At 45.4% G+C, this 27,836-nt stretch overlaps 1 protein-coding gene across 1 annotated transcript in view; it reads right to left on the reverse strand.

The window, feature by feature from the left end:
* The window catches only part of WNT9A (Wnt family member 9A), a 155,386-nt gene that overhangs the window by 14,516 nt on the left and 113,034 nt on the right, over positions 1-27,836 (reverse strand). The window contains exons 2-3 of the mRNA XM_077490601.1: positions 25,830-26,089; positions 3,367-3,629 (exon numbers count right to left, since the gene is read on the reverse strand). Coding sequence (XP_077346727.1) covers positions 3,367-3,629; positions 25,830-26,089 — 523 coding nt within the window. The remainder of the gene's footprint in view (positions 1-3,366; positions 3,630-25,829; positions 26,090-27,836) is intronic.

A 27,836-nucleotide genomic window follows, 5' to 3' on the forward strand; every position in this document is an offset into this window, starting at 1 on the left:
CTAATGGCAGACAGGCCGTCCCTTTCATTAGAGGCTGAGGTCACCCAGAAAGCCCCTTCCGAGACACAACAGGTCCAAAGGCGGCACTTGATGATTTCATAATCTGTGTCATGCTTTCCCAAACAGCAAGGAGACAGGTTAGAAGGGTCAAACTTCCCCCAATGAATCACATTAGACTGCGTGGTTTACCAACACACAGCACCAGGAACCAACTTTGGACACCCCGTTCTCCTCTGCTGGGGTTCCTGGCTGTAGTGGTCCATTTTGGAAGTGGTTTCTTTGGTTTATAAGGTTTCAGAAACTTCTGTCTGTTTACTAATTCACTTACACCCCAGGAATGGGGTCCTCTCAAGGAACAAACTATTGGTGCCATTTTGTCCGTAGATCACCCACCAAGATCACAAGCCTAATATTCCGATTTGTTCCCTTTAGGTCTGTTAAACATACCATCAAAAACCACTTACTATATCTGTTCTATAGGTGCAAAATAATATCTGAAATCAGTGGTGGCCGGTGCCCCATGGGGTGGGTCCTTCCATTGCCCCACCACCCCGCACTCATCTGTCAGTCCGTCCCGCACTTATGCCATCTAGGTCATGGGCAACTTCGGATCCTTCCTGCATCTCCTCCTCCATGGCAGCTTCCCCTGCGTTTCCTCCTCCTGAGCAGCTTCCTCCTCGGCGGCCAATAAAGTCGCTGCTGCTCTCGGCCAATTGGGTCTCAGACTGGTTGGGATGGGAATCAAGAAGACAATAGCGAATATTAAATTCGCTATTGTTACACATTTGGGTGGGCTCAGGGAGCAGTGCTCGGCGCCCCAAAGTCCCAATTTGAGTTCTAAATACATTGGAAGCCATGAGTCCGGCACCCTATATATAGATTAGGGGCCGGGCGCATGGATTAGGGGGGGAGGCACCACTGCACCCCTTATGGATGGGCCACCGCCGACTTAAATCCTGTGCTACACTGGGCAGGTACATTGTTCTGATATTTCCAGGGACTACAGAACACCACCCATTTTACATTGATGGAGGGATTTTTTTTTAGCCTGTCCTAGGTAGATAACACTGCTGCTCTATTGTAGCACCAATACCCTAGGACAGGGGTCTCCAAACTTTCTAAACAAAAGGGCCAGTTTAAGGTCCATTACCGAGGAGACTGAACTGTAGCGGGAAGAGAAAATATCCCAGTGTCAATGGGAGTAAAAAAATAAATACAATTTCATAGCACCTGGGGGGCAGCAGGAGGAATCGTGCCTCACTGGTGGAGAAGAGGGGGAATCAGCGGGAGGAACCGCACCCCACTGTCGGGGAAGAGGGGGGTCAGCAGGAGGAACCGCACCCCACTGTCGGGGAAGAGGGGGGTCAGCGGGAGGAACCGCACCCCACTGTCGGGGAAGAGGGGGGTCAGCGGGAGGAACCGCACCCCACTGTCGGGGAAGAGGGGGGTCAGCGGGAGGAACCGCACCCCACTGTCGGGGAAGAGGGGGGTCAGCGGGAGGAACCGCACCCCACTGTCGGGGAAGAGGGGGGTCAGCGGGAGGAACTGCACCCCACTGTCGGGGAAGAGGGGGGTCAGCGGGAGGAACCGCACCCCACTGTCGGGGAAGAGGGGGGTCAGCAGGAGGAACCGCACCCCACTGTAGTGGAAGGGGGGTCAGTGGGAGGATGGCGCCTTCTCACTAGTGCTAGGGAGAGACTAATGTCCTAAAGGCCAAATAAAGGCAAGCAAATGGGCCCAAAGTGTTATGACCATTGCTCTAGCACAATGAAAAACTAAAAAGAAAAAAGAACTAATGTAGCTACCACATGTAGACTGGTAATCTAATATGTTAGTTATGCTGTCACAACACTTAAAGCGGAGCGCACAAAAAATAGAACTTGAACAGCCCATTAAGAGAAATGTTAATCTTCCTCTACAGTACCTTTTTCTGCCAAGAGATGTCCTCAGTTTGACTGCCAGCTTCATTCAACCAGCTTCCTCTGAGCCCAGGTTTTACCGGACGACCCCCCAGCCTGTGACTGGATGGTGAAAGCTGCAGCACCACAGGTCATCCCAGACGACCCACCACCATCAAACCCCCCCCCCCCCCCCCCCCCCAGCCTGTGACTGGAAAGTGAAGCAGCAGCAATACAGATGAGTTCTTACTCTGGCTTCAGAATTTTCAAGCTATTTAGAACTTTAATAGCATGCTTGTCCTTGGACACCAAAGGAACCAGCAGGATGGGCCCCCTATCACGACCACAGTAATTCCTAGTGATCACATGATCAGGAAACCCATGCAATGCCTCCCGTGTTACAACCTATAAGTAGGAGCTGGCTCCCACTGGTAGAAAAAGGTTCAAGACTGAAAGCCTATTTCTAGCCAATTTGCATTTAAGCTCAAGAACCAAAATGAGATCTACTTCAGCTTACAGGTCCATAGATGGTGACTGCATTTGTTTGTTTTCAGCATGCCTCCCCTCCCCCAACTCCCTTCTTTCTGCCTGGTGATCCTGCCAGTAACACTTTTGGTGTCAGACTGGCCTAAAGCCCCATACACACCATCAGATTTTCTGCTGATTTTTTCCTTCAGATTTACCAAAATCATAATATGAGATCAAACCTTAGGCGTTTCAATGTGTATGCAATCAGGCAGGCCCTTACACTACTTGGTTTTGGTAAATCTGAAGACAAAAATCAGTAGAAAATCTGATAGTGTGTATGGGGCTTTAGTCAGTCACTCGGTTTCTATGGAGGATTAGAATCACCCTATATCAGGCCCACGAAACATCCCAGTCCACAGAGAACTGGGTGGGGTTGGCAACATTGAGATTTTGGTGCAGGGTTGTCCACTTACGACTAGAAGTTGGGAGCCCACTAGACCCCTGACAAATTAAATGGTTCATTTTTGTACTTGGAGAAAAAAAAAAAAATAACTTTCAATAGCATGTTTAACAGACCAAGAGGAAACACTTAAAATATATATACTTTAAAACCCACCGGGGAAATGACCCTTCATTTCCTGTTCCAGGAGACAAGAGGTCCAAGATAACCAGGAGAAGTTTCCACCTAAAATGTGTCCCCCCCGTGGAAGACTTGCACTCACCTCCTATTCATGACCATTGTGAAATGGTGAATTTATCACTTTCCATCTTAGGGAAACAAACATTGAGGGTTTTAACCCATCACCACTCCATACATTTAAAAAAAGCCTATGGGAATGAAAAAACTTGGATGCAGATCCAATCCAAACCATCAATGGACTCCATATAACCTCAGAAGATTCTCATATTGGTGTCAAACTGATGCCTATGAGACAAGCCCAAGGACCTTACCATTCTTGAATTTAATACCGTAACAAGTTCTATACAGTGATGTACCTACCTTAATGCCCACGTTGGTATTATGTAAATCTACGCGGGCTCGGAGGTCCCTGTCAGACTTTTTCCCCAGAAACTCCTTTACAAACTTGTTGCTGTATTTCAGGTTGTCCCCGCAGCCTCCCCACTGCCAGGCTTCCCTGTTCTCGAGGTCCGGAGCCTCGTCGCACGTACATCGCTCCATCCTGCCCGCGCTGCAAGCCTTCGCCATGGCGTGCGTCAGCCCTGCTGAGGAGATGGCGTAGAGGAAGGCTGTTTCCTTAAACCCTAGAGGAGAAAAGGAAAGAAATTGGTTAGATTTATTTCGTTTGGTAATATAAAAAAACAAAAGGCATTTTTGCTACAATTGAATTTAGCGCTGTGATTGGCTGTAGACTGGTCTAGTCCTTTCATTGTTGTAATAATTTGCCTGGACAGTTCAATACTGAATGTTCTTATTTTGGCACAATTTTCAGTGCTGCATTAATTTACAATACAAAAATATAATATTACAGAGTTTTTAGTACTCTTTATATACTCCCCGTTTTTTTACCAGGGACACACAAGGGTAGATTTCACTTTGCAGGAGCCATTGCACTCATTTCCCCCGGAGCTTAGTAAATGTCGTAAAGCTCTGTTGATCACCAATCATGTGCAAGAAAAAAATGCTTTCTATTTTCCTTGTACCGGATTGCACTGTTGACAGCCCGCCCGCCCTCCGCCAAGGCCCCACCGTTGACAGCACGTCCTCCACTTGGCCGCCCTCCGCTAGGATGCACCGTTGACAGCCCGCCCTCTGCCAAGGGGGAGGACACATTTTTGCCATATCCAATCACAGACCTCCAGAAGAGTTTGTATTTGCATAAGGTCTTTGAGGCTGCATTGGTCAGCAAGCAAACTAAAAGGCACACCTTCCAACTTTCTGAGATGGGAATGAGGGACACCGTTGACAGCCCGCCCTTCTGCCAGGCCCCACCGTTGACAGCCCGCCCTTCCGCCAAGGCCCCACCGTTGACAGCCCGCCCTTCCGCCAAGGCCCCACCGTTGACAGCCCGCCCTTCCGCCAAGGCCCCACCGTTGACAGCCCGCCCTTCCGCCAAGGCCCCACCGTTGACAGCCCGCCCTTCCGCCAAGGCCCCACCGTTGACAGCCCGCCCTTCCGCCAAGGCCCCACCGTTGACAGCCCGCCCTTCCGCCAAGGCCCCACCGTTGACAGCCCGCCTTCCGCCAAGGCCCCACCGTTGACAGCCCGCCTTCCGCCAAGGCCCCACCGTTGACAGCCCGCCTTCCGCCAAGGCCCCACCGTTGACAGCCCGCCTTCCGCCAAGGCCCCACCGTTGACAGCCCGCCTTCCGCCAAGGCCCCACCGTTGACAGCCCGCCTTCCGCCAAGGCCCCACCGTTGACAGCCCGCCTTCCGCCAAGGCCCCACCGTTGACAGCCCGCCTTCCGCCAAGGCCCCACCGTTGACAGCCCGCCTTCCGCCAAGGCCCCACCGTTGACAGCCCGCCTTCCGCCAAGGCCCCACCGTTGACAGCCCGCCTTCCGCCAAGGCCCCACCGTTGACAGCCCGCCTTCCGCCAAGGCCCCACCGTTGACAGCCCGCCCTTCCGCCAGGCCACCCTCCGCTAGGATGCACCATTGACAGCCCGCCAGGCCACCCTGTTGACAGCCCCGCCCTCCAGCAGGGGGGAGGACATATGCTTTGCCATATCACAGACCTCCATAAGAGTTTGTATTTGCATAGGGTCTTTGAGGCTGCATTGGTCAGTAAGCAAACAGCATACCTCCCAACTTTCTGAGATGGGAATGAGGGACACCTATTAGCAAAAAGTATGTAGGCATATGACACAGCCCCTGCCACGCCCCCTTTAAAGGAGAATCGTACATTAAAAACCCACGGGTGCTTTTTTTTTTTCCAAATATAAAGTTTTATTGAACACCCAAAAAGGGATGAAGCCCCAACAGGACAACTGAGACATGAACATTTCTGTGATTGTAAGGATCATATACAGTGCACAAGAGGATTTCAAAAATGTTACATTTTCAGTTACCAGACAGTGAACATCATCAGAACAGAAACTCATCGCTTAAGTGTTGCATGTTCACGATTAATAAATTCCACGTAAATGTCAGGAGATGAAGGTCTCCCCCTTAGTTCTTTTTCACCTTTCCTATTCACCGAAACACTGAAGGTGTCCGGCTTACATTGGGGTAAGGGAAGGGGCGTAAAGGGGGGGGGTGGGGAGGTGTGAAAAAGGGGGTCAAGCGGAAGACATGGCGGTGGAAGACTGAGTAATCAGTAACTTGATGTTAAGGGGAGTCTATGGCCCCAGGAGGCACTGCCCTTCATCCGAAAAAAATGAAGGTGTTCCATATATTCCGCGTTTCCGTGAAAGTCTCACCTCTGTGTTGCGCTGTAAGGATTAAGTCCTCCATCTTTTTTATTCCTTCTACTTTCCTCAGCCAAAGAGCAGCGGTCGGTGGGGATTGTTGTTTCCAAAAAAAGGGGTATGTATGCATGTCTTAGCCGCATTGAGCAGGTGTCTAATGAGTGATTTCTTGTATGCTTTGGCCGAGATCTTTGAATGGTGTAGGAGGCAGAATGCCGCTTCCTCCGGGACGGCATATTCCGTGAATTTTTGTGTGATGCGGCGGACCTCTCCCCAGAAGTGTTGCAATCTGGGACAGGACCCAGAAGATATGGAGTAGTGAACCCTTCTCTCCTCTACAGCGCCAGTAGTGGTCCGAAGAGGAGGGAAAGCATACAGGTGCTTTTTTACCACTACTATTCCTTTATACTGGCTTTTAGAATTTTCAAATGCAGCAATTTAGAAATTGGATGAAAGTAGGGCTGAAACAACTAATTAATCGACAATCGATTATTAAATGAATCGATTACTATTTTCATAATCGATTAATCGGCCAGTAACAAAATGGGGTTAAAGTTAATGAGTCTGATATTTACAGATCTCTCCTCCAATGGTATATACAGTATATGCCTCCTCCAATGGTATATATACGGTATATGCCTCCTCCAATGGTATATATACAGTATATGCCTCCTCCAATGGTATATACAGTATATGCCTCCTCCAATGGTATATACAGTATATGCCTCTAATAGTATATGCAGTATATCTATCCTCTAATGTATATAGCCTCTAATAGTATATACAGTATCTCTCTTCTAATAGTATACATAGTATATCTCTCCTCTAATAGTATATAGAGTATATATCCCCTCTAATATATACAGTATATCTCTTCTGTCTGTTATTCTCAGGGTGGATTAGATATTTTGCCCTCTAACCATATAGTTGGTTATTTATATTTACCACTGCATATAGAGATATTTAAGAATAAATTGCCTTTAAAAAAAAAAAAAAAAAAAAAAAAATAACTTTACATATTAACTAAATTATACACCACACTTTTTTTTTAAGGTTGTTAAATCGATTAATCGAAACAATAATTGGCCAACTAATCGATTATGAAAATAATCGTTAGTTGCAGCCCTAGATGAAAGGTTTATCACTCAGAAGCACTTTGTGATCAATTAGTAGTGAATTTTATATACAACTATATAGATAAGACCAAAATAAAGGGACAAATGAGGAGGAAAGAGGGACACAGAGGGACACAGAGGGACACAGAGGGACACAGAGGGACACAGAGGGACACAGAGGGACACAGAGGGACACAGTTCTGAATGAGGAACAGTCCCTCGAAAATCAGTGACAGTTGGGAGCCATGTAATGGAAGTTGGTGGTAACCAGAGGAAGCTTGCCATCAAGCTGAAGGGTCACACTGGTTTGTGGTCTGAGCATGAAATACAGGGAATAAAGTAATTTAGATTTAAGTAATGGGGCTTCTGGATCTCACATTAATTAGAGTTGCCACATAACCAAGCAGATATAATGTATGATTTGTCTGGGCTGAATTCCCCTTTAATCAACCTTTTTTTTGTGTGTCCAGCAATTATGCTTCATTACTCAGGTCCTTTCTGTAGCTCCGTATAATGAGACGGGCGGCCGGGGCTTGGAAACAAGTTAACCAAAAAAAGTAAAGTTAACTAAATTGTGATCTCCATCAGTGAAGTGGAAAAAGATCAAAGGCCCTCATTTGCCGGGGTCACGGGTCGGCGCGGTGGATACACAGATGATACTCTGGGAGACCGAGGAACCATTATGAGGTCTTACAGCACAAAATCGAGATGGGTTATAGCCGGGAAAATCTTTAAAAATCAAGAAGATCCACAAGATTCTCATTCAACAAAATGAAAAAAAAAAGTTACAATGTATAGAAGACAAAAAATAAAAATGTAGCAAACCTACAAAATGGTTACACAGAACTCCGACAAACATTCAGCCGTACCCATTGGACTTTCTTGTCTACAGTTGGGAAGTTCAGGGCATAATTTTTCCATTTCTAGAAAAAGCCTCAACCTTTTTTTATCATTAAGGGACCCTTGAAAAAAAGTTTAGATGTCCGACGAAAATTATATCTTCAGAACAGAACAGAGTATAACAAGAGCGCTTTACTGCATATACAGACTCATTTTTACTGTTGCTAAACCCAAAAAGCAAAAAATATTTAATTACACTCACCGGCCACTTTATTAGGTACACCTGTTCAATTGCTTGGTAGCGAAAATTGCTAATTGGCCAATCACATGGCAGCAACAATGTGTTTTAGGCATCTAGACACGGTGAAGACAACTTGCTGAAGTTCAAACCGAGCATCAGAATGGGGAAGAAAGGGGGATTTAAAGTGATACTAAAGCCTTGTTTTTTTTTTTTTTTTTTAAACATATCATGCTTACTTCCACTGTGCAGCTCATTTTGCACAGAGTGGCCCCGAACATCCATTTGTGGGGTCCCCTGGCGGCTCTCGTGGCTCCTCCCAGCATTGGATAACCCCCTAGGAGAAGCACGCTCCTGAGAGGGTTACCTTGTGGGTGCATTCCCGAGTTGTTCATTGGGCGTCCACAGAAGCCGAATGTTTGACTCGGCCCCGCCCCCCAGATCACTGGATTTGATTGACAGCCGCAGGAGCCAATGGTCGCGCTGCTATCAATCTATCCAATCAAAGCTGGGACTACCTGGAGAGAAAGACGGCGCATCCATGCTGAAAAAAAGACGAAGGGGCTCAGGTAAGTAAAATGGGGAGGGGGGGCTGGTGGGCCGGTGACTGCTAGGTGTTTTTTCACCTTGATGCATAGGATGTATTAAGGTGAAAAAACACAAAGGTTTACAACCCCTTTAAGTGACTTTGAACGTGGTTGTTGGTGCCAGACAGGCTGATCTGAGTATTTCAAAAACTGCTGATCTGAGATTTTAACGTACAATCATCTCTCAGGTTTACAGAGAATGGTAGGAAAAGAGAAAATGTCCAGTGAGTGGCAGTTGTGTGGAGGAAAATGTGTGGTTGATGTCAGAGGAGAATGGACAGAATGGTTCCAAATGATAGAAAGGCAACAGTAACTTGAATAACCACTCGTTACATCCAAGGTATGCTGGATACCATCTCTGAATGCACAATACATCGAACCTTGAAGCAGATGGGCTACAGCAGCAGAAGACCACACCGGGTGCCACTCCTGTCAGCTCAGAACAAGAAACTGAGGCTACAAGTCACACAGGATCGCCAAAATTGGACAATAGAAGATTGGAAAAAAGTTGCCTGGTCTGATGAGCCTCGATTCAGGGAGCGGATCCAGGGGGGGTGGGGGGGGGAGGGGCAATTGCGCCCCCCTCAAAAATATTACTGACAGTCTCTCTGACATTATCAAGACACACAACAGGGTCTCTCTTGGTGCTACTAACGCCACACCGGAGCCTCATGAAGATGGAGGTCGGAGGTCGGTGGAGCCACTGGCTTGGCTTCTACTGTTCTCTGGACTGGTTGCTAGAGCCTGTGCCACCTGGCATCTAGCAACCAATGACATCAGTCACATTGGAGCCGCTGTTGAGGAGGAGAGGCCCCAGCATTGAGGGCGGGGCCTTATTCCTCCTCCACGCCTAGTGAGAGTGTTGGCTCCACTCACCTCCTCCCTCCCTCTACTCCACACTTTAGCGTGGGGTGAACAGAGGAAGAAGCAATGGGCCAAAGTGTGCCTGTCATGTGATGTGCAATCCCAGATCCCCTCATCTCCATTGCTCCTCCATGAGAGCCCCTCCCCCCACCAGAGCACTAAAGTATTTGAATAAAAGCGAGTACAAAAACGAATGAATGTGTAAAAATCGCAGAGTACATGTATGCCGTTATTTATGAAAAAAATGCTGCCCTTTTAGTATTGACATTGTAGTTCAATCTTAACCTCTTCAGCCCCGGAAAGTCTTATGCCGCCAACACACGAGCGGAATGTCTGACAGAAAAAGTCAGATGGAATTTTTTCATTGTATATTCCGATCGTGTGTATGCCCCATCTGATTTTTCTTCAAAAATTCTGACGGACCTAGAAAAAGAACATGCTCTAAATATTCCTATCGGGAACACCGCTGGTCTGTATGCAGTTCCGACGGACCAAAAACTACGCATGCTCTGAAGCAAGTACGAGATGGAAGCTATTGGCTACTGAACTTCCTTTTTCTAGGTTAGTCGTATGTGTTGTACGTCACCGCATTCTTGACGATCGGACTTTGGTGTTACCGTGTGTACGCAAGACAGTTTCAGCGGAATTCCCATCGGAAAAACCATCAGAGTTTATTCCGATGGGAAAAATCGGTCGTGTGTACAGGGCATTACCGCCCCCCTTCCCCCCACCCTCCATGACTAGGCCATTTTTTGCGATACGGAACTGTTATTTTTAACTGACAATTGCGGTCATGCAACGATGTACCCAAATAAAATTGACGTCCTTTTTTCTCCCACAAATAGATTTTTTTTGGTGGTATTTGATCACCTCTGCGATTTTTATTTTTTGCGCTATAAAAAGAAAAAAAAAAAAAAAAAACATTTTGAAAAAAAAAAAAAAAACATTTTACTTTCTGCTATAAAAAAAAATTCTTCATCAATTTAGGGCAATATGTATTCTGCTATATATTTTTGGTAAAAAAAAAAAAATATCCCAGTAAGTGTATATTGATTGGTTTGCACAAAAGTTCTCGTCTACAAAAAAAGGAATATATATATATATATATATATATATATATATATATATATATATATATATATATATATATATATATATATACATATATACATATATACATATATACATATATATATACATATATACATATATACATACATACACACACACACATACACACACACACACACACACACGAATTTAACATAATATATATATATATATACACATGAATATAATAAATATATATATATATATATACACACATGAATATAATAAATATATATATATATACACACATGAATATAATAAATATATATATATATACACATGAATATAATAAATATATATATATATATATATATATATATATATATATATATATATATATATATATATATATATATATATATATATATATATATATATATATATAATATTATTATAATTATATATTATAATTATTATTTATTATATTATATTAATATATATATTTATGTGTGTATGTATATACACATACACACATATATATATATATATACACACACACACACATATATTTGTAAACAATATGTTATCCAAATTGAACGAATCAACCAAATTTAACAAAACAAAATAACTGGATTAACGAAATCACTCAAAGCTTGTCGCTCAAAAAAGGAGGAGCTTCTTTTGAGCGACATCGCGTGGTGCGATTTGCCGCAATTTATCTTCATCATGCTACAACCTCAGCAACGTTAGAATTAATGGCAAATCGCAAGCGCATCCTGCGTTTTGCCGCGATTCTGAAACATCCAAGTGTGAATGGAGCCTTAGAAAAGAAAGGGGCTGGTAAATGACATTTGCCCCTTCCCCCACTCTTCATCCGGAAACATCCCCGGGGGTGGGGGAGAGAGGAGAGGAGGGAAGCCAGCAACACTGGCACACCCCTTGCAAACTCTTATGGTAACAACGTATCTTTTTTTTGTAACTTTATGGAACGTTAAACACTCCATTTAGCTATATAGATAGGAATAGCTCCCAACTGATCCTGATTTCGAGGGACTGTCCCCGATTTGGAGCAATGTCCCTCTGTCCCACATTTTGGTCTGATCTATATACTTGTATATAAAAAGCACTTTTAATCTTTCCAAAAGTTTTTCCCAGTGCTAAACCTTTCATCCAAATTCTAAATTGCTGCATTTTTCAATTTCAAAAGCTAATATAAAGAAATAATAGTGGTAAAAAAAAGGCACTTGTGGATGGAATTAGCTTTTCTGGGGTTATTTACCCTTTAAGGGGGCGTGGCAAGGGGGGCGTATCCTATGCCTACATACCTTTGCTAGTAGGTGTCCCTCATTCCCATCTCAAAATGTTGGGCGATATGACATAGGCCTTCTTCCTTTAGGTTCCTGAAGTCTTGAACAATGAGCACCTGTCACTTGCTGCCTGCACGGGTTCAGAGGATTTCTGAGAGGGTCTAGTCAAGCAAGGAGAGCGGCTCAATGCATTTTTCATGGGTCAGTTAGGAAGAAGGAGTCCATGTTTCTATGTCAGCAATTAACTTGTCTGGGTCACAAAGTCATTGCTGAAACAGATTAGTGGTGAACCCTGCAACAGCACGGCAATTATTCAGCATCATTAATAGCATACAGCCCTCAGGCTCAGCGCCATTGAAACAACAAACTTCAAGGAGAACCTCAAGCAAAGCAAAATTCACCCACACAAGGAAAATAAACGTATCAGTGGTCACGTTTTGTTCTTGGATGAAGAGTCTGACCACACCAGATCGATGTCCCCATAGTTACAAAACGATCACATTCATAGTCCTACCAGAACCCAACAAGAGCCATTGCACAGGGATGGGTGGAACCCCTTATAAAACCGGCACAGGTGCCACAACCCAACAAAAGCCATTGCACAGGGATGGTTGGAACCCCTCATAAAACTGGCACAGGTGTCAGTACCCAACAAGAGCCATTGCACAAGGATGGTTGGAAGCCCTGAAAATCGGCACAGGTGCCACAACCCAACAAGAGCCACTGCACGGGGATGGTTGGAACCCCTCATAAAACTGGCACAGGTGTCAGTACCCAACAAGAGCCACTGCACAAGGATGGTTGGAAGCCCTCAAAATCAGCACAGGTGCCAGAACCTAACAAGAGCCACTGCACAGGTATAGTTGGAACCCCTCATAAAACCGGCGGAGGTGCCAGAATCCAACAAGAGCCATTGTATACTAGCTGAAACATTTTTAAATTAAATTACTTTACATTTTTTATATAGTTTTAATTTGCATTATTTCAAATATTTATTATTATTATTAGTAGTAGTAGTAGTAGTATAGAGCAGGGGTCTCCAAACTTGTCAAACAAAGGGCCAGTTTATTGCCCTTCAGTCTTTAGGAGGGCCGCTTTGTGGTCAACCGGGGCAGAATATGTCCCAGCATCGGTGAGAATAAATATGGCCTCAAGGTTGGTAGGCAGGAGGAGTAGTGCCTCTATTAGTAGAAGGTTTTATTCTATCATTGATATCAGTGGGAGGAATAGTGCTCCTTTTTGGTATCAGTGGGAGGAATAGAGCCCCAAGGGCCGGATAAAAGCTTGCCAAGGGCCACATCTGGCCCTTGGGCGCAGTTTGGAGATACCCTGGTATAGAGAAATTTCCAGTAACTTTACAAGGCTACATGATTCAGTTCCTGACATGTCACAATATACAGAAAAGTTATTCTTTAGATAGATCTGTTAAAAATAATTGCTTAAGCTGAGATGTCCTCAGTCTGTTGCAGGCAGGAGGAAACATTTACCCTCTTCCATAGATCAGATTGCAACATTGTAACCTTAGCCTGACCAGTTTTCAGCATTGTACCTATGAATTCTGCAATCTAGAAATTTCATGCACAGCTTTGGTAACTTGTGTGCTTTATGACAAAAGCAAATATCCTGATGGTGGGAACCCCTCATAATGGGCACAGCGGGTGTACAGACCCAGGAACTCCGCACAGGGATGGTGGGAACCCCTCATAATGGGCACAGGTGTACAGACCCAGGAACTCCGCACAGGGATGGTGGGAACCCCTCATAATGGGCACAGGTGTACAGATCCAGGAACACCACACAAGGATGGTGGGAATCCCTGCTAATGGACACATGTGTACAGACCCAGGAACTCAGTACAGGAATGGTGTGAACCCCTCATAATGGGCACAGAAGGTGTACAGACCTGGGAACTCAGCACAGGGATGGTGGGAACCCCTCATAATGGGCAAAGCGGGTGTACAGACCTGGGAACTCCGCACAGGGATGGTGGGAACCCCTTATAATGGGCACAGAAGGTGTACAGACCTGGGAACTCAGCACAGGGATGGTGGGAACCCCTCATAATGGGCAAAGCGGGTGTACAGACCTGGGAACTCCGCACAGGGATGGTGGGGACCCCTCATGATGGGCACAGTGGTTGTACAGACCCAGGAACTCAGCACAGGGATGGTGGGAACCCTTCATAATAGGCACAGCAGGTGTACAGACCCAGGAACTCAGCATGGGGATGGTGGGAACCCCTCATAATGGCCATAGCAGGCATACAGTTCCAGGAACTCAGTACAGGGATCGTAGGAACCACGCATAATGGGAACCCCTCAATGGGCATAGCAGGTGTACAGACCCAGAAATTCAGCACAGGGATGGTGGGATCCCCTAATAATGGGCAAAGCAAATGTACAGACACAGAAATTCAGCACAGGGATGGTGTGAACCCCCAATAAAGGGCACAGCAGGTGTATAGACCCGGGAACTCAGCAAAGGGATAGTTTGAACCCCCAATAATGGGCACAGCAGGTGTACAGACCCAGGAACTCAGTACAGGGATCGTAGGAACCACTCATAATTGGCACAGCAGGTGTATAGAGTTGGTAGGAACCATTCATAATGGGCAAAGCAGGTGTACAGACCCAGAAATTCAGCACAGGGATGGCGAGAGCCCCTCATAATTGGCACAACAGGTGTACAGACCCGGGAACTCAGCACAGGATCTCTTCAATAAGGAAACAGGTGTTTAAACATCTTTAGCATCTTTCAGAAGTTGATCAGTTTTGGGCACACCAGCACTTTATATGTGGGTGTCGGGTTATAAACGGATTTAATTCTACAGATTTGTGTTCAGGAGTTAAGAGTTGGCTCACTGTGAGCTGCACATAGCGGGGCCGGTCACTTGCTCTGCAGATGTGCAGCCCTAGTTGGACATCCTCCCGGGACAGACAAGTCGTTAGAAAAACAGCTGCTTGTGGTGTGCTGGAATACTATAAATCGTGGAGACAGGAGGCCATTCTGTTCTCTCAGGCTTGGAAGCTCCACTATTCTGAGGAACTCAACTCTCAGAATACAATCCTTCTAGGAAGACCTGAGATTCCCTTCAAAAAGAAACACTAATTTGTGACCGATAGGGACAGCGCCAACCATACCCACAACAATCAGATTATTCTGACTGTATAAAAGATTAAAACTTTGCAGTCTATGGCACTCAAAGCTACCAAAGTCACAAGGAAATCACAAGCAAATCGCTAGACTTTGGGTTCAAGCAGTGTGAATCCAGCCCATGCCTTGCACAGCAGCCCCCTTCCTGCCAGCTTGAGGAGAGGCGAGGTGCCCCCACAGTGGTGGAAGGCCAGGGCCCGGTTACAAGTGTGACCTTTGGGACCCTGGTAGTTCCACCACTGCCTCCATGTCAAGTATCGCTTAGTGTCCAATTGTCAGGCTGAATTGCTGGAGGCTGGGATGGAATTTGTAGGATATCGGGTTTAGGCTTTCAAAAATTAAACAAAAAGTTTGAGAAAAGAGCTGGATTGTGGCAGATTGGGGGCTGCTCACCCTTCACTATATATTTGAATTGGTGCATGTATGTGGGCGATTAAAAAAAATAAATAAAAAAAAATAAAACACCAAGCCAACAAGCAGACTATGTAAATGCATTGGAAAGGTGACAGATGATCTTTAGGAAGACATCAGGGGTCTATTAGACTCTCAATACCTCCCCCTGCAGCTGATCAAGCACTGATGGTTGCCCATTAGCTGCATCTGTCGCTAAAGCAGCCAATGAATGACAGCCCTGAACAAGGAATTGGTGAAATAAATGCTACTTTTGGGTTCATTAGTCACAGGGTGTGTGCTGGGGATGAGGGCAGAGATCATCAGGGAACAGACCATTCCTTAATTGTTCCTCCCTGGGACTGCAGGAATAGCTCCCACAGTTGGTGCAGGAGGCAGAGAGCCCAGGAACTACTGTGGGTGCCACTGGCAGGGGTAAAATGTTCAGAGCCCCATAAAAGTGATCGGGCAGATCTAGATCGCTTATCTAAAAGCCCTTTTCTGGGTCTAAAAGACAAAAGTATACAACTGCAGCAGCTGTGAACGTGGCGTCAGCAGGGCAGGGGGGTGTGATTGGCGGCGTCAGAGCAGAGGCTGGCGGCGTCAGAGCAGAGGCTGGCGGCAGCTTTGTTTTATTATTTTGTACAAAATTATTTTTTATTTTTTATTTTTTTTAGGAACCCCATTAGGGGACTTTGGTGAAATATCAAGGGTCTAAATAAACCTCTGATGTCTCACTTTTGAGACCAAGTCTGTGGAAAGAGCTTCCTCAGTCTCTTTCTCTGCAGCCTCAGCTGCACTGGATAGTGAACTAATGGGAAGTGCTCTGTGCTGAGCAGCTTCCTGTTCATTTACAAACTACAGCATAGCACTATGCTTCAGTTAAGAATAAACACAGGAGTGATCGGTACAGATTACTCACTGTTCATTCAGAAAAGGAAGGGGCCAGTAAATGAAATTTACCGGCCCCTTCCCCTGCTCTTCATCCTGAAACAGCCTAAACAGCAGCCGGCAGGAGAGGAGGGACGCTGGCAGCACTGCAGGGGCGGAGACAAGGGGCACCAGGAAGCAGAGGAAATGGGCACTGCAGGGGGTGATTAGGGTGTGCCCGGGCACATCCCTATGGAGCTTGCTCTAACCCTTTGTATATCACTTATATTTATAATAAACGTATGTTGGTAGACATTGGGTTGATTAAAAATGTTTTTTATAAAAGTCAATATAATATAAGTATATTATAATTCTTCTGCAAGCCTCTGCCAGTTTGTATCCACCAATTTACCAAAAAAATGCCAAAATTATAATATATATATAATTTTTTTTTTTTCAAATGTCTCTTCTTCCTCCTTGTAACCTTGGCCACAGGAATTGTTTTACAGGCAGAATTTCCCTGAATATTTCGTCCTCCTGCTCCTGTAATTGACTGTCCCAGATGGCTGCACATAGCTCCAGGTAAAATTTCATATATTAGCACACAGAGAAAATAAACTCCACCGTTCCTAAGGGAAGAGAAGATTGAATTCCTTCGGAGTGCACACCATGTTACTTACAGCTGAATTCCAGGTACGGCCATTTTTACAGAGTTACATTGTTGCAAGTTACTGTAGCAGAGTCCCCAACTGAGAATACATGTATAGGATTTTTTTTCTGCATACATGCATATATACATACACATACAGACCACTTTATTAGGTAAACTTGTTCAATTGCTCGGTAACACAAATTGCTAATCAGCCAATCACATGGCAGCGACTCAATGCATTTAGACGTGGTGGGGACAACTTTCTGAAGTTCAAACTGAGTATCAGAATGGGAAAGAAAGGGGGATTTAAAGAGAAGGAGGTCCAGCCTGGGTGAAAAAAATAAAATTAAAAAGTCAGCAGCTACACCAGGGTGCCAGCGATGTCGGCACCCCAGCCGATCTTTGGATCGACCCCCGGGTGCTGCCGCTGCCATTACTGGTAATAGAACCCGGACGTGAAGTCTTGGCTTCACAGATGGTTCCCTACTGCGCATAGGGGAGCACAGGGGGTGTGTGCCTGGGCACACCCTAATCACCCTGTGCTGTGCAGATTCCCCCTGCTGATATTTCACCAAAGCTCCCCCAACAGGGCTCCTAAAAAAAAAAAAAATAAAAAAAAAAAAAAAAATTGTAAAAAATAAAAAGACGTAAAAATAAAAAAATTGACGCCGCCCCACCGACACCGTCCATGTTTTAATACACTTGGGGTGCACACCCTAATGCAATAGGCTGCACACACCTATGCTACTGTGCATGTGCTAAGCATGCTGTGCTTTCCAATTGGCCCGGCAGCAGAGGAAGGATGAGGAGGGCCAAACTTCCGGGAGATCAGGCCGCAGCCCCCGTGTCTGGAAGTGGGGAATGGGACCTGTCAAAGACAGGTCCCCAATCCCCCCCTCCCCCCTGAAATGTGGCACTGAAGGGGGGGGGGGGGGGGCGTATAGTCGATTTAAGTGACTATGAACGTGGCGTGGTTGTTGGTGCCAGACGGGCCGGTCTGAGTATTTCTGTCATTTTCTAGTACAACCATCTCTCTGGGTTTACAGAGAATGGTGGGAAAAAGAAAATATCCAGTGAGCGGCAGTTGTGTGGAGGAAAATGCCTTCTTGATGTCAGAGGAGAATGTGCAGACTGGTTCCAAATGATAGAAAGGCAACAGTATCTCAAATAACCACTCGTTACACCCAAGATATTCAGAATGCCATCTCTGAACACACAACACATCCAACCTTGAGGCAGATGGGCTACAGCAGCAGAAGACCACACCGGGTTCCACTCCTGTTAGCCAAGAACAGAAAACAGACTGCAATTCGCACAGGATCACCAAAATTGGACAATAGAAGACAGGGAAAAGAGTTGCCTGGTCTGCCGAGTCTCGATTCAGGGGGCGGACCCCCAACCCCCCCAAAAAAATATTACTGGCAGCAGTTAAAAGCCCAAAGAACTGAATATCCCAGCAATGTCTATAGGCTGGTGACCGTTAGCCTTTCATATCATTTGTTCTGCCATCTTCAGGGAATTCTGGGTAGTGCAGGGTGGTGGAACACTGGAGATCCCCCTACATGGATCTGGCGTGCCTGATGTCAGACCGGTAGCAAGTAAAGATCTGGAAGTGTTGCATGCCAAGCGATGTGGCAATGTAAGGACCAAAAACATGAAAAACTGGAACTTTCAATTTGGAATCGCCATCTCCAGACACTTCATAGCTGGCCAATTAAAATGCCAACTTCTACGGATTTTTGCCAAAACTGTTGCAAATGTTGAAATCCCCCCGGGAGTAATATTACTCATTTATCCTCAGTAGAAGTTGCCCTTTAAATGACTGACTATGGCGGTTGGAGTTGCCATCTCCAGACATTTCAGAGTAACATCTTTCCTATTCGGTTTTTTGCACGCCAACTATGTGTCAGTAAAACATTTCCAGGTATTTATTACCTCTCACCAGACATTACTCCCCCTGGCAATGCCTTTAAATCGGCTTCTCTCCAGAAGGACAGAGCCATCTTTGTTCAGGCATCGTCCGGAGATGAACTGGGATGTCGGGTTCAAAGAAGACATTTAAATCCTGGTGCCGTTGTAGTTGCCGTGTTCACAAACATCTGACGCAGATCAGTCCCTGCTGCAGCCTCTCACTTTGACTTGCTACAAAAAGTTACAATGTTGTAGTCTGTTCCCGGGGGTGGGGGGGTGGGGACTAAGACAATCCTTCCTCCTGCCTGCAGCAGACTGATGACATCATCTCATCCTGGGCAAAGTCACCAGGTGGCGCTCAAGGATGACCAAGTACAAGATTTTGTTGAGAAATTATTTTACAGCATAGCGCCAACAGTTTACGCAGCGCTTTACAACCCCCCCCCCCCCCCCAAAATAAAAGCAAAAACAAAAAACACAAAACAAAACAGTACCAGGGGCGGCCCATCCATTAGGGACGCAGGGGCGGCTCCTTGCAGGACACTGAATTACAATGGCGAGGGTGTTTTTTTTTTGAAGCACTGATTAGAACCAGAGGCTCCAATAGGCTTCAAAATAGGGTGGACTCGGGGGTGGCGGGGGGGGGGGGGAAGAGAATGACCTGAGCACACCCACGTGTGTTACAACAGCGAATGAATATTCGCTATTGTAACAATGATCCGCCTCCTGGCCAATCAGGAAGCGGGTTTTGAGAGCTGTCACCCGATTGGCTAAAAAGGACAGGCAATACTTTTGGACGCCTAGGAGGAGGGGAGGAGCCGCTCATTGGAAGCCGCCGCCAGCCACCTGCTACCCGCCTAGATGAGGTAAGTGACGGAGACTGGGAGACAGAGGAGGGGGGAGGAGGTGCCGCCGGCCACTCAGGGTTGGGGGTGTGGGATGTTGGGGCGGGGAGTTTGACTCCCCCGTCCAAAAAAATTAAATAAAAATACCAGCCACTACTGGACATTAGTTACAATACAATAAAATACAAATATATGAAGGTTAAGCGGGCACTGCTAAGAAGAGCTTACAATCTAAGAGGGTGGGGCAAGTGGCATAAAAAGTTGTACCCGTGGTGGATGAGCTGATGGATATGTGGGAGGCGTGATAGGCTTCCCTGAAGAGATGAGTTTTCAGGGATCGCCTGAAGGCAGGCAGAGTAGGAGATAGCCGGACAGATTGAGGTAGAGAATTCCAGAGGTTGGGAGATGCTCTGGAGAGGTCATGGAGATGAGCATGGGAGGAGGTGATGTTACTATATATTGTGACAGACTGGACCTGGATCATGCAAGCACTATACTGAAAACCTTATACTTTAACCAGTTGACGCCCATGTAAACACACATGCATCGGCAAAGACGGGCTTCAACACCCGTATGCCGCATATATGCATCACTGTTGAATAGGTTTGTGTTGAGAGCATGCTCACACAGAATAGAGACCCATTAAAGCTCGAGTCACACCTAGCCTTTCGTGAACATGCATTGGGCAGCCCATTCATTTCAATGAGCATCGCTATGCACTGAGCTTCACGCGTTTACTTGCTGCGTTTAGGATGCCAGGAATGGGGGGGGGGGGGGGAATCACAAGCTCAACATGCATTTCATGGACGCAAGCAACAGCCCATGCCTTTGAACGCATTTCCAAAATGTTCATGCGGAAATTCAGCCTAACTATTTGTAGCCAACGGGACCAGCTCCTGATCATGTGACCACCAACAGCCAGCCACTCGCGGAGGTCACCGATCCTTCTCACCCTCCAGGAATTCAGAACCATTTCAGGACTCCAGGGCGGGTGATCAGGGCGGGTGGGAAGGAGTCAATTTGCGAACTGCGTTCTTCACTATTGGGAACAGACTACAAATCATCCTTAGTATTCTCCTTGCACACAACTGTGTCTAAGTCCTCTGTATCGGCCAAATATTTCATTTCTACCTCTCCGTGGATCTCTGCTGCCAACAAAGATTCCAAAGAGCTCCATAATTCCTGATTTAAAACGACACGGGTGTTGCGGTCACCAAGAGCCAAAACGCTCAAGGCTTATTGGGGTTAATAGACAATACAGACGTGAGGCCGGGCGGTATCAGGTCACATCTAGGATGAGCGTTTCAGCAGATGTTACAAGGAATAACATTCACACAGCTTTGTCAAAGGGGATAATTGTCAAAGAGCCGGGTGAAATGATATATTCTGGATGAAAAATACAAGGAGCTGGACTTGGAGGCCAGGACCTGTTTTTGTGTTTGGCTTCACCTCGGGGTGTCAGTGTCGGCATAAGAATCATACAAGTAGTGGTTCCCTTCACACACTGCCGGGTGTTAATATTTCACAATGCCAAATGGCTTTACAGTTATGGGGGGGCTATTAAATTCCAAATCCATGTTTAGCAAGACCCCCACCTGTCGATTCATATGGTTCCAGTTCTTGACTTTCACCTGGCAATTCTCAATTCATACAGGTCCAGTTCTTGACTTTCACCTGGCAATTCTCAATTCATACAGGTCCAGTTCTTGAGAATTGGCAGGTGAAGGTCAAGAACTGGACCCATATGAATTGAGAATTGGCAGGTGAGGGTCAGGAAGTGGACCCGTATTTAGAATTGGAAGGTGGGGGTCAGGAACTGGACCCATATGAATTGAGAATTGGCAGGTGAAGGTCAATGCATATGGGTCCAGTTCCTGACCCTCACCTGCCAATTTCCAATTCATATGGGTCCAGTTCCTGACCCCCACCTGCCAATTCTAAATACGGGTCCACTTCCTGACCCTCACCTGCCAATTCTCAATTCACACGGGTCCAGTTCTTGACCTTCACCTGCCAATTCTCAATTCACACGGGTCCAGTTCTTGATCTTCACCTGACAATTCTCAATTCATACGGGTCCAGTTCCTGACCCTCACCTGCCAATTCTCAATTCATACAGGTCCAGTTCCTGACCCTCACCTGCCAATTCTCAATTCATACAGGTCCAGTTCTTGATCTTCACCTGACAATTCTCAATTCATACGGGTCCAGTTCCTGACCCTCACCTGCCAATTCTCAATTCATACAGGTCCAGTTCTTGAGAATTGGCAGGTGAAGGTCGAGAACTGGACCTGTATGAATTGAGAATTGGCAGGTGAAGGTCAAGAACTGGACCCGTATGAATTGAGAATTGGCAGGTGAAGGTCAATTCATATGGGTCCAGTTCCTGACCCTCACCTGCCAATTCTCAATATGGTTACAGTTTGACCCCCACCTGCCAATTCTCAATACGGGTCCAGTTCCTGACCCTTACCTGCCAATTCCCCATTCATAAAAGTTCCTGACCCTCACCTTCCAATTCTCAATTCATACAGGTCCAGTTCTTGACCCTCACCTGGTACGTCTTTTATACGGGTGCAGTTCCTGAGGGCCCTTCTCTGCACAAATGTTGTGCCTGCCCCCTAGATATAGCCCCAGTTTGTCCTTTCCCATTGCACTGGGTGCAAGCAAGCATGCATAGGCCGCTAAACCCAGAACAAACCCAACACCAGGATAAACATCCATATTTTCAAAAAGGTAATTATTTTTAGTTTGAGTCCAATAAAAAAAAAAAAAACAAGCACTACAGTCACCTGGCTGAAAACTTAGATTGGTGGTAAAGCTTTATGAATTGTGCATCTTAATGGAGCCACAATCCGCACTCTACAGTAGTGTTCAGGACAAAAAGCTTTTCAAATATTTGACCTTGATCTGTATATTGTGGCAACATTTCCCACTGTTTTTTTAAACCAGTAAAGGGGGGGGGGATTTTTGGGTGGGGATGATTCAGGCAAAAGGTTCAGGACAGCTGAAAACCAGCTTCTCCAACCCCAGGGAGCCATTTAAAGCCCAGAGGACCTATAAAAAAAAAAAAAATTCATTTAAATTTTGCCTTCTCCATTGATGCCAATGTATTTTGCCAAACTAGTAAAATTATGACTGAAATTTGACGAAATGACGAAATTTTGAGGAAATAAATTCAATTTTGTGCCTTCCTGGCCAGCAGCCATTCACCCATTACATAAAGTTGGTGCAATAGAAACAGTTATGGGTACAGTGTCATGATGTACATGCCCTTATCTAAACCTAAGCAAGCCATAGGTGAAATTTTCTTTCTTGCAACCCAAGACTTGATTCCCCCCTCAAATCTCAGTGTTGATGGGGGGGAATCCCTCCTGCAGCTCTATTCTGTGGGTGGGGAGCCTTCCCCGCAAGCAGAACACTATCAATTTGATCACCGGCAGTGATTGCATGCAAAAAAATCCAGCGTACTGAAGTCAATTGATGGATTGACTTTGGTACAACCACCCTGCCCATAATGGATCAAAACTAGGCTGGTCCTTGCTAAACTGACCAAGATTCGATACCAACTTTATAACGAGCAAGCTCTATAATTCAAGATGATCCAGTGTACGTGTCTGAGGTTAATACCACACTAGCAAAAGAAAAAAAAAAAAAAAAGAAGGAAGACACATAGCCAACAATCCTTTACTACCAAAAAATGTAAAACCCAAGCCACTGGCAAGAGATCTCTCGCTCTTCCAGCTGGGAAGGGGGAGACATGCAAACTGGTGAGTTGTCATTTTCCTTCTGTATCCTCTAAAGTGACCTTCCAGTATAAGATCACCATGGTCCTAAGGCTGAGCACGAACCTACTCCAATATACCAAATTCTTCTTGGCCCATTCAGTGGCTATAGGCAGAACACCGGTTCTCCCATCCATGCTCTGACCTACAAGGCTGGATTATTCTAGTAGTGAATCCAAGGAACCTTTTAGCTGTTACCCAACTGGATGAGGTTTCTCACCAGTGAATCTCCAGATTCCACAGGTCTGCCAACTCATTTGTTATAAACTAGCCAAAGCAAGGTTTAAAACTTTTGCCACTTCTGGTTTCTGCTTTGTAAGTGCCACCTGAAGAAACAGACCAACCAATTCCATCACAGAACCCGATTAAGTCAACAACTTTATCTTCGTTCGCAAATTGCTAAATCCTTCCCATCATGGGTGGTGATTTTCTTCCATAAAGAATAAAGATTAAAAAAAATAAAATCAAGCGATCCCACATGTGGAAGAGATGAAAGGTTCCTTGGATTCACTACTAGAATAATCCAGCCTTGTAGGGCAGAGCATGGATGGTGGAACCGGTGTTCTGCCTATAGCCACTGAATGGGCCAAGAAGAATTTGGAGTAGGTTCGTGCTCAGCCTTAGGACCATGGTGATCTTATCCTGGAAGGTCACTTTGGAGGATACAGAAGGGAAAGGGACAACTCACCAGCTTGCATGTCTCCCCCTTCCCAGCTGGAAGAGCGAGAGATCTACAGCAGAAACTGAGCCATGGGGTGATCATACAAATCTACAGCCACCATTTAACAACTTATTATTGACCCAACTCATTGCATTCAGTTCAAAGCAACATTTTTCATGCCGACTCTTGCACCACCCACACTGAGATCATGGACAACCAGGGCCAGATTAACGTAGGGGGTATTGGAGCTGCAGCTCCAGGCCCCTACCTCAATATAGGCCCAGCAGGGACGGACTGACCATTTGGATACTGCTCTGCATGAGACGCTCCTTGTACCTCCTGCAGCAGGGGGAATTCGAAAGTCGGGGGTGATTGGTGTGGTGGGCAATCACAAACACCATCTATGGCTCTCCATGAAGCAGCTGAAAGCCACTCAACCTCCTTTAGAGGGAGATCAGTGCTTGTAGTTGCCCCCCCCCCTACTGATCAACGCAGACTGTCCATTAGATTCCCCCTGCTCTGCCCCCCATGTATGCAGTACTGACACCTTCCACTGCTCCATTCTCCCAAAAAAGTATAGTGAAAAAAAAAAAAAAAAAAAAAAAATGTAAAAAAAATAAAAAAAAACTCCAACAAATAAGAAAATAATTCAAAATTGTAATAATTAAAAGAATTAAGGGCTCATTCACATGGGTTCTCTTGTGCATACAGTGTGAATGAGTGGTTTGTTTAAAATATTTCATTTACTTTAACAAAAAAAAATTGTTTTCACTTTATTTCCATAAAAAGGCCCATCAAAATTCTCAGCACCGGGCCCATGATACTTTTAATCTGGCCCCGTGGACAACCCACAATATCTATCCCAGCATATTGGAATTCCACAATACACTTCTCAGGAATTCCTTTACAAACATCATTTCAATGAAAAACAAAACACTAAAGACACAGCATTATCTTAAAAAAAAAAAAACTCTTCCAGGTTTGGAGGAAGAGGAATGTTCAGTTTTTTTTTGCCATCTGTCCCATTGGGAAGGATTTCCTACACTTTCAGTACTGGAGATGCAGTGGCAATTGACAGAAACCTCAACAAAGTGAAGGGAAATTCCCATCTTGGACAACGTTCTCTGGGAAAATTGTTACTCCATTGGAAGATTTGTCCTCACATTCAGGGGCGGACTGACAACTCATGGGGCCCCCCCGGGCAATAGGAGATTATGGGGCCCCCCCGGGCAATAGGAGATTATGGGGCCCCCCCGGGCAATAGGAGATTATGGGGCCCCCCCGGGCAATAGGAGATTATGGGGCCACACAGTATACAATCACACAGTATACACATACATGTACACACAATATACACAGAAATGTTTCTATTGGCTGAGAAGGTACTGGAGAGGTGGGGCAGCTATAAGCTCAGGATTTTTAGACCAAAAGGATGTCGGTAAGGGACATTTCAGAGACAGATGTAAAAAACAAAAAAAAATGATTTTTACCATTTTTACATACTGTCCCTGGTTTTACTGAGGCTGGCAACCCTGATGGTGCCCCCTAGTGGCTCGGGGGCCCTTGGGCAGTGCCTGAGTGGCCCAATGGTCAGTCGGCCCCTGCTCACATTAAATTCCAGGGACAACGTATTGTACGTCCCATTATTTTCTCAGTGGCAATAGTCTCCAGGACAAAGTTAATCTACCCAATGGGGTCATAGAATATAATAGGTTAATAAATAAATACACACAAATATTGCTATACATAAATTTTAAGCCTCTCGCATCTTTGACCATCAGATTTTTTATTTTTATTTTTTTATGAAAAATCGCCATGGCGGAATTACCTCGATTAAGTAGGCTGTCCCTGTATCGTCCCTCCAGAGTACAGTTCCAACGCTCAAAGTGGAATTGGTACTCGCACTCTTGAGCGCTCATGCTAATCGCCTCCAAGAGGGTCTCCGCTACCCCCGGGTCTCTCCGGCACATCCTGCGTTGCTTGCGCTCAAGTTTGAGGCGGTCACAGATTTTGTAGTGGGCTTTCTCTGCCGCTCCCTCTGGTTCTGAGGTCAGAGAGAGAATTGTCAAAGGTTCATTCCCTGTCAGCCTGAAAGAGAAAATAAATAAAAAATGCTCAGAAGGGATTTGGACAGAGATCTGTATAAAAACCATTTAGAATTCATATTGCAACACAACATCTTGTTTTATTTTTACCCGTTATATTTTTTTTTTTGCTTTAATTCGGGGGTTCTGAGAATGAGGATATTACCCCCCCCCCCTCTCCTTCCTTTGGTCCCAGTGACAACTTGTTACCGGGACAGGACAGAAGGTGGCCGATCTCCCAAGAAAGATTCTCATTGGAATCAAAATAGTCCCTCTGGGACAATTTATAAAGCACCTTAGAAGAAAGCCTCAGAAAACATGCTTAGCGCTACTTTTAATAGAAAAAAATAAAAATAAATAAAATAAAAAAAAGAGGAGAGGCTGGTAATGTAACCTCCAATGCAATACTCCCAACGCACGCGTTCCTGCACAAACGGCTGCATCTTAGATTGGGTGCTGAAATGACCGACCGCTGAAACCGACTAATCATGAGAAGGTGGTGTCACCAGCACACCAGGATCTCCAAAATCGTGGTCCAAAACTTTAATTACATAGTATCAAAAAAATATAGAAGCAGCATTTCAGAGCCATGCAGGACCCCTTCATCAGGCCTGTGACCAATCCCTTGCCTGATGAAGGGGTCCTGCATGGCTCCGAAACGTCGCTTCTATTTTTTTAATACTATGTGATTAAAGTTTTGGTACACGATTTTGGAGATCCTGGTGTGCTGGTGACACCTTCTCTGGTAATGTAACCCATCACATGACAGCCTCCGCTCCATCTACAGAGCCCTCCATCACCTTCAAGCATCCATATAGTCAAAGGCTAATAAATTCACCATTGCAAACTGTAGAGCTTTTTTTATAAAACATACCTATTTAAAAAAAATAAAACAAAACCATCTAAAAACCCAATTTTTGAGGTTTGAAGGTTATTGGTGGTCTCCTGTTCGCTTCCCCATACGTCAAATGTGACAAAACACACAAGGCGGAGCACATGTCCCACAACCAATGTTACTCAAGCTGTGAAGGGCTGAAAGGTGGAAGTGAGCCACGGAAACTAAGCAACGGTACTGCCAACATCACAGGTCCTAGAGCTGCTATCACTCAAGGTGTTGCTGATACACAGGTCACCACTCAACAGTGAACAAAAGAACAGGAATGTTTGACATGGCATCCCATACCTCTTGGGTGGAAACTGACCACACTAGGATGATCTGCTTCCGTTTTAGCATGGTCAGAAAAGACAGGAAGTGGGTCTGCCTATAAGTGATCGGCAGGATCACCAAGTATTTTTCACTACTTTGCTTTTTTATATACATGAAAGGTATTAGTAGGCAAGGGACAAAAGGAAAAGTCCATCTATTGATTTTTAAGGTTGGTCTACAAGCCCATGGAGGCACTGCAGCTTCCACACCATGACCTGTAATGTATAAATGGGCCATCAAATGGAGGCTACAGTGTGCCCAACCTAGCAGAGTATACTTTAGGCAGTATCTTCTCATGCTATAGGTCACCCCTTAGAGCAGGGGGATAGCTGGAGCCCGCCAACTGCCCCAATGTTCAAGTGGGGTCAGGAGGTGCAAGAAAAAAAAAAAAAAAAAGTAACGACGCTCAAGACCACAAAGATGCAACATGGTATAAAAACCCACCCGACTCTTCAGCACCCCCCTACATCATATACATGTAAATACACGTGTGATGAATTGGCAAATAAATAAGTGGTGGGGTTTTTGGTCTCTAGACATATGG

The sequence above is a fragment of the Lithobates pipiens genome, unplaced genomic scaffold (genome assembly GCF_037356315.1).
Source record: "Lithobates pipiens isolate NorthernLeopardFrog02 unplaced genomic scaffold, aLitPip1_a1.2 Scaffold_19, whole genome shotgun sequence".
Classification (NCBI taxonomy): Eukaryota; Metazoa; Chordata; class Amphibia; order Anura; family Ranidae; genus Lithobates; species Lithobates pipiens.